Source organism: Hemicordylus capensis, chromosome 3, assembly GCF_027244095.1.
Source record: "Hemicordylus capensis ecotype Gifberg chromosome 3, rHemCap1.1.pri, whole genome shotgun sequence".
In the NCBI taxonomy this organism is placed as follows: Eukaryota; Metazoa; Chordata; class Lepidosauria; order Squamata; family Cordylidae; genus Hemicordylus; species Hemicordylus capensis.
The window spans coordinates 329,608,042-329,623,276 of record NC_069659.1 but is presented as its reverse complement, the minus strand read 5'-3'; the positions used below and the strand labels follow the sequence as shown (position 1 = coordinate 329,623,276).

General features: G+C 43.3%; 1 protein-coding gene across 1 annotated transcript in view; it reads right to left on the bottom strand.

Annotated features, from left to right (window-relative positions):
* Window positions 1-15,235, bottom strand: part of OTOL1 (otolin 1) — a 31,877-nt gene that overhangs the window by 4,689 nt on the left and 11,953 nt on the right. Inside the window, exons 2-5 of the mRNA XM_053309013.1 lie at window positions 10,297-10,671; window positions 9,387-9,476; window positions 8,568-8,639; window positions 5,370-6,264 (exon numbers count right to left, since the gene is read on the bottom strand). Of these exons, the coding sequence (XP_053164988.1) occupies window positions 5,370-6,264; window positions 8,568-8,639; window positions 9,387-9,476; window positions 10,297-10,663 (1,424 nt within the window). The 5' untranslated portion in view covers window positions 10,664-10,671. The remainder of the gene's footprint in view (window positions 1-5,369; window positions 6,265-8,567; window positions 8,640-9,386; window positions 9,477-10,296; window positions 10,672-15,235) is intronic.

The following is a 15,235-nucleotide window of genomic DNA, read 5'->3' as shown; positions in this document are numbered from 1 at the left end:
ATCGTGGGAATAGCCTCACTGTCTGATAACAAGCAGCAATGCTCCAGCCCCAGGCCAGAGTTCACACCCAAAAGTGAGGAGAAAGCACCGGCCTCTGGTCTAGGAAGTGGATCTGGTGAGGAGGGAGCAGGACCAGGAGGGGAAATTATGAAATTATGGGAAATAAAGCAACTGGGACTAGGATATTTGAAGGTTTACCTCTTCCTATGTTACCATGCCCACACATTAAGGTCAGCATGGGTTGGTAGCAACTCAAGACAGTGCCTTTTCCTGTCTAAATTTTGAAACCCTCCCTGACTATATTTGACAGACACCCACCTTACTGAGTTTTCAATTCCAGTTTAAAATATCTATGATCGCTTATGCTTCTGTTTATTAAAAGTTGAAAAAGGTAATCTGTTTGTTCTAGAGTCATTGGTGGCATTTTGGATTTTCTATACATTTGATTTGCTCTCTTGTGTTGTGTTTTATTTGTGTTGTCTTATAGCTGATGGTTTCTTTTATCTTGTAAGTCATCCTGGAGAGTTTGAAGGGGTCAAAAGGCAGGATGTCCTGCACTCTTGTGCAAATGCATGACATTATGCTAAAGGAGTTGCATGATGGATGGCCACTGGAAAAAATGGCCATCCATTGCACAGCTGCACCTGAACAATTTTTGTATTCATACAACAGCACTCTTGTGCAACTGTGTGCACGTTTCATTAAAATGTGCACGGAATGATGCACAGTCACTTTTCCCCATCTAAATTCAATCCCATGAAAATTTGGCTCAGCTCCAGTTCTTACAACCCGCATGGCTTTTGCTTTAAATAATATGATGCTCCTTTCATTGGAAATCTCTACTTCAAGGTTGTCATATCCTGAATTGGTTTTTATGAGATCATTGTGCCTTCACTGATGGAGCTTCATTTATTGCAGGCATCCCCAAACTGTGGCCCTCCAGATGTTGCCGAACTACAACCTCCAGCATACCCAGCCACAAAAAATTGTGTCTAGGGATGCTGGGAGTAGTAGTTCAGCCACATCTGGAGGGCCGCAGTTTGGGGATGCCTGATTTATTGCGTCAAACTGCTCCCCAGAGCACAAGATGCCTGCTTACCTGGCAGCTGAGCTCTTCACTTCCTACCTGTAAGAGTTCTCCTTCATGCACCTGAGACAGGAGGTGAAAGGATGCTCTACTGAGTCAGGATGTCTTAGTGAGCTACAGGTTAACAACAGTGACAAATGGGGCATGCTAAGGAAGCACGCACTGTTGGCGACGGATGATTACATCAAGCAACTTATTAAGGCAACCACAGCAAAATCTCAATCCATGCCAGTGGCTGTAGTCCTCCCAGCAAACATTCAGTGGCTCAGGCTAGGATGTGATCCTGTCTGCAGAGGTGTAACTAGGGAAAACGGCGCCCGGGGCAAGCACTGAAATTGCGCCCCCCCAGCCGCCGCCCCCCAACATACATCTGACTGACACACATGTTTTAGAAAACTTTTATTTTAAAAATTTAAAAAATTACAAAAATTACCAAAAATTTCAAAATGCACTACATACTTAGGTTTTTCCTCACAACAACCCTGTGAAGTTGGCTTGTATCTCAAACATCAGAATTATGATGCAATGATGATTATTATGATTATGATGCCCCTCCCTCACGCCCTGGTTCTGTTCCTGACTTTCCCTTGTGAGTGACTGTATTTTAACAAAACTAAAACCAAGGACTCCAAAGTAATTTGAGGAACTAGGGTGATAGTGCTAAAGACTCCTTATTCTCCCGCTGTTAAAGAAAGACTCCCCTTTTCCAAAACCGCGCACTATTTACACCAGAAAAGGTTTCAAATGGAGGGGGAAGCATTTATGCATTTATGCTTTGTTTTATGTTACGATTTCAAAGTTAGAAAAACTATAAAAGGGCCATTTTAGAGAAGATATGCACTGCCTTAGTTGCAAATCCTGCTTTTTTGAGATTCCCTGCAATTGAATAAAGCGATAATATACACCTTTGCTATTTAAATTGGTTGGAGAATATTTATGACAATAAAAAATGAAATGGCATTTCAGATGCAACATTGGTTGCCTAAAACCACTCAGATTTAACTAATCTTAATCACATTGGCAAAAAGAGCAATTAAAATTAAAATCCATGACTAAAACCAAACCACTTTGGGGTTGTTTTTAATGAAAGGTGAAATATAAATTTAACAATAAATGTTTAGAAGTATATACTTTCACCCCCTGCCCAACCTACAATTAATTCCAGCTTATTTTCAAAGGGCATCAAGTTTTATTTACAAATTGCTTGGCAGAACCAATGTTTAAGTAATCGCTAATTGCTCCTAATGATAGTTTTACTTATTGTTAAATTTATATACCACCTTTCATTAAAACATTCTCTGTTCATCTGATTTTCAGTCTGGTTAATTAAATCTGTGGAGGTTTAGACTTTCCTGATGGGCTGAAACAGCTAATCCATTTTGATGATGACATATAATTAAATTAGCTTACATTACATAGTGAAAAAGTTCAGGAAGGGAGAGATGGGGGGATGTGGAACCCAAGGTTCCACATCCCCCCATCTCCCCCTCCCTGAACCTTTTCAGTTAAAACGTGGTTAGATTATAGGGGAGGAAGGACTTGAATGAGCAAAAAGGGGAACTGGTTCGGGCGTTCAGGAAGTTGTTCAGAAGAGGGAGTTCAGGAAGTTTGCTCTGGTGCGTGTCCTCCTCTCGACGCATGCGCGACAGGTGGCGGGGTGGCGGGGCGCACCGGGGAGTGAGAGTCAGAGACTTGGACTACGAAGACGTTGCGGCGCCCAGTGCTGGATGAGCAATGCCAATGGGGGGGGGGGGCGGGACCGGGGGAGGGGGGCTGCTCTGCAAAAAAATATATATCAAAAAAATTTTTTTTCAGCAAATCGGTGGGGGCACTTTTTGGCGCCCCCTGCCAAATGGCGCCCGGGGCACGTGCCCCCCCGCCCCCCCATAGTTATGCCTATGCCTGTCTGAAAGCAAACTGTATCACCCCCAAACATAATGCTCCTGAAAACAGGATGAGAAAGGGGCCAGACACACCAGCAGAGTCATTTTGTTCCATATCAAATGTGTCATCACAGCACCTACTCCAGACGTAAGCAACAGTGCCACACGTTAGCAATGTCACATGTTTGAGGTGAGAGTTTTAGAACTATCGGAACCAGTAAATAGAGAGAAAGAAGCAGATATGTGCGCTGATTTGTAGTGGTGGGGATAAAGGGACAGACCTATATATCTGCTCTTTTCAGTCAATGCAGATATGCAGGCACACACATCTGCCTCCACATGCCCATCTAGTAAAGTGTGCCATTGAGTCCGTGTCAACTCCTGGAGACCACAGAGCCCTGTGGTTGTTGTTGGTAGAATACAGAAGGGGTTTACCATTGCCTTCTCCCACGCAGTATGAGATGATGCCTTTCAGCATCTTCCTATATCGCTGCTGCCCAATATAGGTGTTTCCCATAGTCTGGGAAACATACCCACGGGGATTCGAACCAGCAACCTCTGGCTTGCTAGTCAAGTCATTTCCCTGCTGCACCACCCATCTAGTACATATACCATATTTACCCCAATTGAAGACTACTTTTAATTTAAGGCGACTCCCTTAAAAATACAGGTTAAATCCAGGTTATACCTGGATTTACCCAAAAGGAGCACTGAATTTAAGAGGACCTCCCAATTTCTAACATCAAGGAACTTGGAGGCGGGGGACTAGTCTTGGATTACAGTATATGGTATATGCTGTATGCGCGCACACACACGGACATGCACACACACGTACTTTTGTCATGCACACAAATATCTATTTGACTAATAGGGGACCAGGGCAAAGGAAGTGAACCCTTTAGCCCACCTCTTTTAACCAGACACACAGATCCACATGCACTCATATGCTTACACTCCCTGGGTGCCAGGGATGGGGCAGAGGCGGGGCTTCTTCCTTTCCATCCTTATGCATACACACATAGGAAGCCCCCTGCCTACCTGCTCACTCCTCTAACCTTCTTCCCTTCAGTTCTCGACTCCCTTTTTCTACTTGATCTTTCCAGTGGCAAGAAAGAGAAGGGATGGCCTTGTGACATTGTTCACAATGTTTGAAGGGTTATAAGTAGATGGAGAAGTTACAGAACTAAAGGAAGTCAGAAGATTGTCTTTTAAAAGATCCTAATGGAAGCTGACATGATGAAGGAAAATACTCATAGCAGAAGATCCATTGAAATGTCAGTGCGACTACTTTGAGTAATTTTCCTCATTATATCAGCCAGAGTTTGGTAACTCAACAGCAAAGGGCCTGAGCCTGAAAGAAAAGTTACTCACCATGAATTAGGGATGCAAATTAAAAATAGCATTTAATGCTGTCGATTATATTGCCAAATTTTGTCATAATGCATTTTCTATCAAGAAAACAATTGTTTGTGCCTCTCAAATTATAGGCTGGTCCACATATTCATATTCATCCTTTGACTTCTCATCACCCAGTTACTCAATTTGTACAAAATCTTGTTTCATTTGTACACATTATGCCAAAGAAAACACTTTCAATCACGATTGTTGTTTGCCAGCTTTCCGAGTTACCAACTGCTATAACGAATATTTATAGACCGATTTTCAACAAAAGCGATTTTCCCAAAGCGATTTCCATAAATAAATAAATAAATAAATAAATAAATAAATGAATATCAAGCAGCCATCTTACTTTATTACAGAATTCTTGGAAGGAATACAATTTGCTGAAGTACAACAACAATTTCATAAGTGGATAGGGTATTTTTAAATACACTGATTATATGATACAATTTCTAAATTAACTCTCATTGCATTATGTTACCACATGATAGTGTATTAATAAAAACACTTTCTTAAATCTATTAATGTGATTGGAAGAAATGATCAAATTATATCTTTAACAATTACATGCAGACGCCTCTGAGTAAAATCCTACAATCCTTATGCAGATTCTAGAATATCATCTCTAAAGGGGACCATGATTTCATAAGAAGTGCAAGACTTTACTGTGTCCAGATTAATCTAAAACTTAATTAATATCTCAGTGTAATTTAAATTAGCTAATTACCACAGAACGGAAATGTGAAAACTCTTCAGAGCTTTCATTTGGTCCATTTAAATGCACGTCTATAATGCCTACTTATGTGGCAATGAAAATTACCTCAGAGGAGAGATCACATACTTTATGGATGAGAGAGAGAGAGAGAGAGAGAGAGAGAGAGAGAGAGAGAGAGAGTATGTGTGTGTGTGTGTGATGGATTATGAAATATACTTCCCTAAAATAAGAAATCAAGGAAGTATTTCTTTGTAATTCATTTAAAGCCACATGCCATATTTACAGTAAGGTGTCAACTATTTCATCTGGATATAAAAGGAAACCAGAGAATATGCTGTCATCTTCAGCACTAACATAAACACCATTCCAGTCTCGCGTGACCTCCAGCCAAACCTGATCTCCTATGTTTAATTTCAAAATGGTAAGGAATGAAGCCTGGTCGATCTCTTGGCCATAGAGGGTCTCCCGAGTTCTGACCATCTTCTTGTTTTGGGCCACAATGCTAATTCGGGCTGGCCGCCCTCGAATGGTCATATGGTAGGAGAAGATATAAGCCCCAGCAATGCTGCAGTTGAACTTCCCTGTCATGGAGTTATAATCTTCCTGATCATTGTATAGAATCTTGTCAAACTTAATAGGCACGTTAGGGGGTGGGAAAGGCTTGGATAAGCCAACACTGAACGCTGACCTTGGGCTATTTGGAGCCTCCCCCTTTGCGCCCTTTGGACCTCTGGCACCTTTCTTCCCAGGAGCTCCCCGGGTCCCTTTGAATCCAGGAATTCCTTTTGGCCCAAGAGGTCCCATGATCCCAGGGGGTCCAGGATGACCTTTTTCACCTCTAATACCTAGATCACCCTTTTCTCCTTTTAGCCCATCCACACCATGGACACCTTCCACTCCCACGTCTCCTTTGATACCCTTTTCCCCTTTGAGCCCAATCTCCCCCCTCTCCCCTGTTTCTCCCTTATCACCAGGATCTCCACAGTGGCCCTTCTCACCAAGGTCCCCCTTTTCTCCCTTCTCTCCATTATCCCCGTCAGTGCCTGGTAATCCCAACTCCCCTTTGTCTCCCTTCTCTCCTTTGGTCCCGTTCTCACAAGTGTCCCCCTTGGAACCCTTTTGCCCCTTTACGCCCGGCAGTCCATAGTGTCCTTTGTCTCCTTTAAATCCAGTTTCACCTACAAAGACAGAAATACAGGGTCATAAGGGAAAACAAACCTCAAGTGACGCTATGGCTTGGTCCATGCACTACCAAGCCATTGAAGGTCTTCCTGCAGTGGCAGGACAAGTGCTGTCTCTTCCTACCACCCATAACGTGATTTAAGGACTTTAGAAGTAGAACTGTATTAGGGATGTGCCCGAATCATTTTGGCATCTCTTTGGAGATGTGCCAAAACTATTTGGGCTCCTGCAGCTGAAGTATTTTGGCGCGGGGCAAGGGGTACCTTTAAAAGGAGGCAGGCAGGTCCAACCTGCTCCTCTGATGAGCTGCCACTGCCCCTCGCCGCCCCATTGCAGTACTGTCATGTTTAAAACTTAACTTAAAAACAGCAGCCACACTGCTGTCCGATGCTGCATGAGGGCTGCTGGGAGAAGCATCCTATCGATGTGGCGTGGCATGGAGTTTTAAAGAGGACAGCAGTGTGGCGGTTGCTTTTAAGTTAAGTTTTAGTCATGACAGCGCTGCGATGGGGCAGTGGGAGGTGGCTTCTCACCAGAGGAGCAAGTAGGACCTACCTGCCTCCTTTTAAAGGTACCACTCCCCTTCCCCTGAGACATGAACAAAGCTCTTTGTGCAGATCCCTAAACTGTATGTACGTTGGCCTAATATGCATAGTTAATCTCCAGGGAAGCGTATGTGAATGTTGTGTGGACAGCTGCATGTGTGAAGCCCTCACATTATATTTTACAGGAGGTGCATAGTGGAGACAAGGAGTTCTTTCGCCACAACAAGGGACTTATCTGGTCACAATTGCCCATGCCTTTGACATATGGCGGCTGCAATATGTCCCTGAAAATTAACTGCAGCTAGTCCCGAATCTGGCAGCTGGAGCGTTTGGGAGCGTGAGATAGGGAGCGTGTGACATGTGCCACACTTGTGTTCGCTTCTCCAACACAATGTTTTAGTATCTGAAAGCTGATGTTGTGAAGTAACAGAGACAACGCTAAGGATCAGGATTCCCCTGGTTCAAATCTCTCCTTGGCCATGAACTCCCTAGATGGACTTAGGCAGGCCCCTCCTTCTCAGACCCAAATGCATTTTGGGGATACTAATTCTTACTTAACTTACAGGAACCCTATTCAGAGATTATGCTTTATGCGCATTCAGATATCTGCACACATGGCCATTTTTCTTGTGAATGACTGTTCATGTGATCACTTTAAAAGTGAACCTGAGTACCTTGAAATGTATGGCATGCCATATACAAGAAGTGCATGCATTGGACATACATGTGAATAGGGCTAGAGTTGGTATAAGAGTTACAACGAGACAATGTGAGGTGCTTTAAACATATACAAATGCAAGTATTATTAAAGGTAAAGTGTGCTGTCAAGTTGATTTCAATTCCTGGTGCCCACAGAGCCCTGAGGTTTTCTTTGGTAGAATACAGGAGGGGTTTACCATTGCCTCCTCCCATACAGTATGAGATTATGCCTTTCAGCATCTTCCTATATCGCTGCTGCCCGATATAGTACCAGCAGGGATTCGAACCAGCAACCTTCTGCTTGTTGGTCAAGGATTGCCCCGCTGCACCACTTAAGGTGGGTAAAGGTAAAGTGTGCCATCAAGTTGATTTTGATTCTTGGAACCCACTGAACCCTGTGGTTTTCTTTTTTGGAGGGGTTTACCATTGCCATTGCATCTTTACCATTGCATCTTTTACCATTTACCATTGCATCTTTCCTATATCGCTGCTGCCCGATAAAGGCATTTCCCATAGTCTGGGAAACATACCAGCGTGGATTCGAACTGGCAACCTTCTGCTTGTTAGTCAAGCATTTCACCGCTGTGCCACTTAAGGTGACTAAGTATTATTAGGTAGCAGTACATTGCCTTCCTTTCCCCCTCCCACAACCTAACATTTGCTCCTGATCCATCTCCCATCTGTGCTTTTCCCATGTCCTGTTTCAGGGATAGGGCAACGTGTGGCTCTTCAGATGTTGCTGAACTACAAACCCCATCCCCTCCAGGTGTAATAAATTGCAGCTGGGGGTGATGGGAGATGTAGTTCAGCAACGTCTGGAGAGCCACACATTGCCTAACCCTGTCCTAGTCATTTTCTGTGCCCTGTTACTATACTACCAGGCCTCCTTCATTGCAGGCGTCCAAACTGTGTGCTAATGGTATTATAATATGATGGGGCGGGGGAGCAAGGGAGGCGTTGTCGACCTTGTGACAATTGAAGAGAGGCAGCTAAAGGGGGAGGGGAGCTTTAAAGGGTAATATACTTATCTGCTCAATTCCTCTCAGTTTACATACCTTGTTCTCCTGGTTTTCCTGGATATCCTGGGGTTCCATTTGGTCCTTGGTCACCATGTTCTCCTTTATCTCCTAAGAAATTTCCACCATGATAGGTTCTGTTATTAGCATTCTTTGAAGCATTGCTACTTGTTTAGTGACTTATGCTATTCTTCATGTTGTCTTCTCTTTGAGTTAGAACAGGTGCCAAATTTAATGCACATGAAAATGTTAGGTTCGTTTCCATGAATACAGCTATGTGTTTGGCCATTACAGCCTGTGGAAGAAGGACTCCCAATACAGAGCTGGTCAATTTGAGTCTTATCATGCCAATAGAAATAATAGAATAAATTCATTTTTTATCTTGGCCCCCATGGATGTGGTTTGTAATGATAGCAGATGCAAATATTCAGTCTCTAAACTGGCCATCTTTACTCTGTGAATATTGTGATTCATCATTTTCACAATATAATTTTCACACATAATTTTCACAATTTATGAAAAGTTCTTTCAGATAAGAACTCCAGACTGATCTCCTGGCTCCACCATCCTGATATTATACCTTGCACTTTTGATTCCCTTCTAAGAGCCAAGCTACACACAGTCAGTAGCCTCACATAATGGATATATGCTAAACGTTACCATTTCAGATCACAAATTAGGGCTAGAACATTTGAATGTTCCCTTTTTAATCTGTATATTTATGTATACATGTGTGGAGAGGGCTATGGTTGAACACATGTTCAAAGGGCTATGGGTTACTCCTTTTGTCCCTGGAAAACACTGCTATACAAACAAAACTTTATTCATTTTTTACATAAATCATGGACCTATCCTTACCTTTTTCTCCTTTAAATCCTTTTGGGCCTAGCACACCAGGAATTCCTGGTGGACCTGGGTGGCCTTTTTCTCCTATTTCTCCTTTAAGCCCTATAAAAAGTCATTTGAAAACATATTTTAAGTGAAAGTATCTTCACATCACATGGCTGAAGAGAATAACAACAACAAAAAACCATATTATATGTCCACTGAAAAATAAGACCACAGCAAGATCACACAGATTGTAGGCTTCTTTGAACTATACCTGACTTTCACAGATGATGTACTAGTGGGAGTAGCAATAGTAGTTGTAGTTGTTGTTGCTACCCTTAGAACCTCAAATGAGACGTGTAGACAGTTTGCCATTGAAGTTAAATGGAATATCAGTGGCTGACAGCCAGGCAAAATTACTCATAAACAGTCCCACAGGAATTAATGAGAAATGTTAGTCATGACTAATTTACCTAAGTTCAATGGGACTATTCATGAGTAGTTTAGTCTGGATACAAGTCTGTGTCCAGTGGCAGTGTATCTCTAAATGCTAGATGATGGGACGAACAACAGAACTATACTATTACAGTAAGCATCCTAGAAGCATTCATTTCTATATCTATACTATTCTATATCTATATCACACACACACACACACACAGAGACTCTTTCATTTTTATCCCACTGAGAAGCCTCCAGGCCAGAGGCTACATACTATTAGAAATAGAATCTGGGCTAGATGGACCTATGGTGTGGTTCAGTAGGACTGTCTAGGCTTCTGCTGGCATCCCCATCTCTTTTTCCCATACCCATGATGCCTAGTGGCTTGATATTTTCCCAATTCACACTTGTTCCAATTGATTTTTCCCCCCTGTAAAACATGCTTAGCAAAATATCATCATGATCATTCCATCATACTGTAACATTCCCTTTTTCATACCTTGCAGTCCAGGCATTCCAGGGTCCCCCTTTTCCCCTGGTGTTGCAGCACAGCAATCACAGCAGTTAAAGAAGAAGTCAGCAGTGTCAAGAGTAAAGTTCTCAAAAGGAAAAAGGGTGGTGGCTGTTCGGAAGGCATAGTTTGGAGTGGACAACTCCGTCGTCGTCTCACTGGTTTCGGCCACTTGAGTGAAGAGGTTTTCTTCAGTTGGCGGAGCAATGGACGTGTCAAGGCTGTCAGTGCCTTCCATTTCACCAGCTTTAATCTTAGTAAACTTGGGTGAAGGGGTACTTTTGCCCTCTATGTTTAGCTCAGCAACAATGGTGGTTATGATGAAGATAGCACAACGCCAGTGTACACCCCACATTTTGGCAGCTGCAGGAAAAGTTGCATAGAGCATCTTTAGGGTACTTGTAAGTTGTTAGCGACATAGGATTTCCCCCCTTAGGCCAAACCAGGAAGTGATCAAAGGAGACCATGAGGTCATTTCCTGTCCCTGCTGCATATAGCTTGACATAGTTGCAATCAGCTGGCTTGCAATGTTGCAAGCCAGCTGCAGTGATGACAACAGCAGTTAGCAGCAGCTGCAGAGGTCAGTGGTGGAAGGGAAGGCAGGGGGTGGGGGGACTGTAGAGGAGGCACCAGAGGTGGCAACTAGTGGAGGGACAGGCAGCTGGAGGGTTGCAGCTGATCTAGTGAATGATGGGACCTATGGCAGATCTCCTCGGTATCCCCCCCACATCCCTGGATTGGCCTGTGGGCAAAGCACTTGGCTGCTCAATGGTAGATCTACTCCTATTTGCAGTCAAGCCATTATCTGAGAAAACGAGTCGTGTAGTGGGCAATAGAGTATGCTCTGAATCAGGAAACCCCTGGTTTGGATCTCACCTCTGCCATGAACTCACTGACAAAGTGGAGAACACTCTGAAAGATTACCAGTGGATAGACTCATGTCATGCCATGTCAACTAGATAACTTTTCCTCACGTGGATTCTAACTTCTGTTGATGAGACAGCAAACTAGCATACAACTGCATTTCACCTAGTTGGTCCTCCTTGCACCAAAAGACAGCAAGGCCCCACCCTACACTGCTGAAGCACTTTAGGTCCATCCTCAACTAATTAAACTTTTCTCTCCCGTATATGCTTCCTTATGCACATCCTTCTCTTATCGCTAATAAAACTGGCCCATACCTAAGCAGCTGCCTGGGGACAGTTAAAATATATTTTTTCACACTCCGCTCTGCTACCCAAGTCCTGCTCTTTCCTATACAAGATAAGGGAAATCCTTGCATGAACTAATTAATCGCATGACTACAAGTGATTATATATATATATATATATATATATATATATATATATATATATATATATATAGGATCGCCGGCTTCGACAAGGATGCTGTTTGCAGAATTATTTTCATCAACAGGCCCCTGTTAGGTTCTCCACAATAATTCCATCCTTTTGTCAGATGAGCCTAGTCTCTGTATTCAGCAATGCCTGTTAATTCAGGGTCTGGCATGTGTTTCCCTTTACTTTCTAAACAAAATTAAGACAAGGAATTTTACATGCAAAATGAATCCAAATCTGTGCCAAATAAGCAGATTTCATTTTCACTGAAGGCAATGTAGGAGTGCTGCACACATTACACAACAAATATTAGTGAGGGCCTAGCTCAGGGGTAGAGCACATACTTTCTGGGAAGCGTCCCTGGTCTAATTCCTGGCCTCTCCAAGGAGAACTACAAAAGACCACTTTCTGAAACTCTGAAGAGCAGCTCTCTGTCATTGTAGGCAATACTGAACAAAGTGGTCCAATGGTTGAGTCAATATACTATCACGACACAAATATTTGTATGCTATTTTTCAACAAAAGTTGAAAGCAGTTAACACAGAAGAATAAATAAATAATACATACATAAGATGATTCCCTGTCTCAAGAGGACTCATAAGAATCGAAAAAGAAACACAAGGTAGATACCAGCGCAACCGTTGGAGGGATGTTGTACTGGGATTGGATAGGGACAGTTCCTCTTCTTTGCTAAATATAAGAAGATCACCACTTTAAAAGGTGTCTCTTTGCTCACTTAGCAGGGTACACAGCAACTTCCTGTGTTCAAACCTAGGTTTGCCAGAGTGGTCATTTTGCACATTAAACAAAGGCAGACCCAGGCTTGCTACCAAGTGTACATGGAAGAGGAAAGACCTTTTCAGGCATTAATTTGTTTAAAATGAATGCAGGAGGCAGGCCCCATATTAGCACAAAGGATGTGGCTAACAAAAGGCTATTCTCTCTGATAGCAGCAGCCTTATTCATACACTGCGTTCAGTACTCATACAGACTGTTAACAGTGTACACAACTACAGATCTATAAACATGTTATGTTGAACAAAAGTACATCAGTATATTTCCTGTCTATCCTGCACAGGTTGGCATTCACGCAAAAGCATGTACATGTATACCAGGCCTGCTCAACTTTGCCCCCCCCAGCTGTTTTTGGCCTACAACTCCCACAATCCCCAGCCACAGTGGCCAATAGCCAGGTACTATGGGAGTTGTAGGCCAACATCTGTTAACTTGCAGAAGAGGCACCTTTTAAAGTGGTGATTCTCTTTATTTAGCAGTAGGAGAGTAACTGGCCCTATCCACCCCCAGCACAGTACCTCCAGTGACTCTTGCTGGTGTCTATCTTATGTTTCTTTTTAGATTGTGAGCCCTTTGGGGACAGGGATCCATCTTATTTATTTATTATTTCTCTGTGTAAACCGCCCTGAGCCATTTTTGGAAGGGTGGTATAGAAATCAAAAATAAAATAAAATAAATAATAAACATCTGCAGGAGGGCCGAAGTTGAGCAGCCCTGATGTATACAGACATCTAAACACAGGTACAATATAATGTCTGAATAGCGGCCAGTTCAGAAGAATAATAGTCCCCATTCAGCAATCGCATTGGGGGACACTGCGGGAACATGCCTGCCCAACATCACGAAAAGATGTGCCAATGTGATCTCAGCACCTTCTCTAATTGCATGTGAGGGGTGTTCATCAGAATCGCCCTTCACCCTTTAAACAGAGCTTTGTAACATGTGTAGAGGAGTGATTGTGATAAACACCCATCACATGCAATTTAAGGATGTAAACGCAATTTAAGGATGTCACACTGGGATGCAGAGCATGCATGTTCTCACTGCATGCATGTTCTCACTGCAGCACTGATGTGATTGCATGTAGATCCCATTGTTCATCCTAAGGCTAATCTAGATATAAGAAAAAACAGATGTAGAGACGTGCTTTGGGGTCTCTTTATAGGCAGCTAAATTCTCTTTTATAAATTTTAGTGAACATTTCACACCTCCGCTTTGAATCAGAAATGTATCAAGGAATCAGTAAGAAACAGTGTGATGCTAGTACTTGTTAAACTTTGCCCGTTCATAATTCCAGAAGCCTTTTTACAAGCAGGCAGAAAGAATACAACCAATATCCAGCCTTGTGAAATTTTGCTCACTACAGTTGTTTCTAATAACAACTTTAATAAAACTTGAAGAAACATCTGGTGCAAAAGGTTGAATAAGCAAGCAAATTCTGCACAGCTGAAGAACATTCACAGTAGCTCATTCAGAAGACGGCAAAGTTGAATTCCTATCTGAGATAATTCCATAATGACTACCGAGTCAAGCACAATTACACACGTTGAGAGGTTTTAATAGGAAGGAATAAATGGAAGCATAATTAGGCACTTGTTACTCAAAAAGAAAATGAAGAAAATGCATTAGGAAGGTGCAGAATTCTGTAGACCATACAGAATTTCACCCCCAAAAATGCATTTACCATTAGAGACCATTAGGGATTATAAAATGCCTAAGTAATAATTTGCACATTGTTTTATACGAAATGTCTCCAGAAGAAGAAGAATTATTTCCAAAATGAAGCTATTCTCACAGCCAAGTCTGGGTAAGACTGCTTATGTGGAATGCCAGGATCATTCCCAATCCGAGAGCTCCCACCCTGCCTAACCCTACTTTTTGACCCAGCCTTTAGCTAGGGTTAAGGGCGCAAGCACTCCCTTAACCCTGGTGCAGGGATCTAGGGATGTGCATGGAACTGGTTCGGAGGCCCTTTATGGGCTTCTGAACTGGTTCAAACAACTGGCGGTTCCACCAGTTTGAAGGTGGGGGGTTGACTTTTAGGGTGGGGAGGGTGGACTTACCCCTCCCTCTGCTTTCCCCCTGCTGGTGCTCCATTTGCAAAGGGTCCATTGTGGCGGCAGTGTACCTCCCTGCCGCCCTGTTGCCTCGTCGGACCCTACGTCAGCGGAGGTACCCGACACACCTGTGCATTGAGTGCACAAGTGCAATGTACATACACATGCGCTGACATGCACAGGCACATCGGGTACTTCCACTGACGTAGGGTCCAATGGACCTTTTGCAAATGGAGCACCAGCGGGGGGGTGAGTAATGGCTGAGTAATGCCCAGCCATTAAAGTCAAACCCACCCCCCGCCTTTGAACTTCCCCCACCCAGTTCTGTGCACATCTCTACCAGGTTCATGTGTATACAACAGGTGACAAGAGTGTCTGGCTGAGGTATGGTCTACAGAATTCCATGTGCCACAGCGAGTTGCAGAGTGAACAATGGGGATGTTCACAAAACCACTTTTCCCAGTTTTATCCAAGTCTGAACTGGGCACGAACTGAACTGGGCAAGTTCAGTACTGGCACCCCAAATGAGGGGCCTGTCCCAGCTCAAATTCCAGCTGGTTCAGGCTCAGATTGGTGGTGCCAGGCACGTGGTTGTTATTTTAAAAATTTTAATGGCAGACATACCACCTCTGAGGTCCTCAGGGGGCACTTCTGGTGGCCGCGGGGGAGGTCTCCAGTGGCTCCTCCTCCCACCACCAGCCTCCCCTCTGTCTCTCCCAGGTCATTTTTCAGCAATTT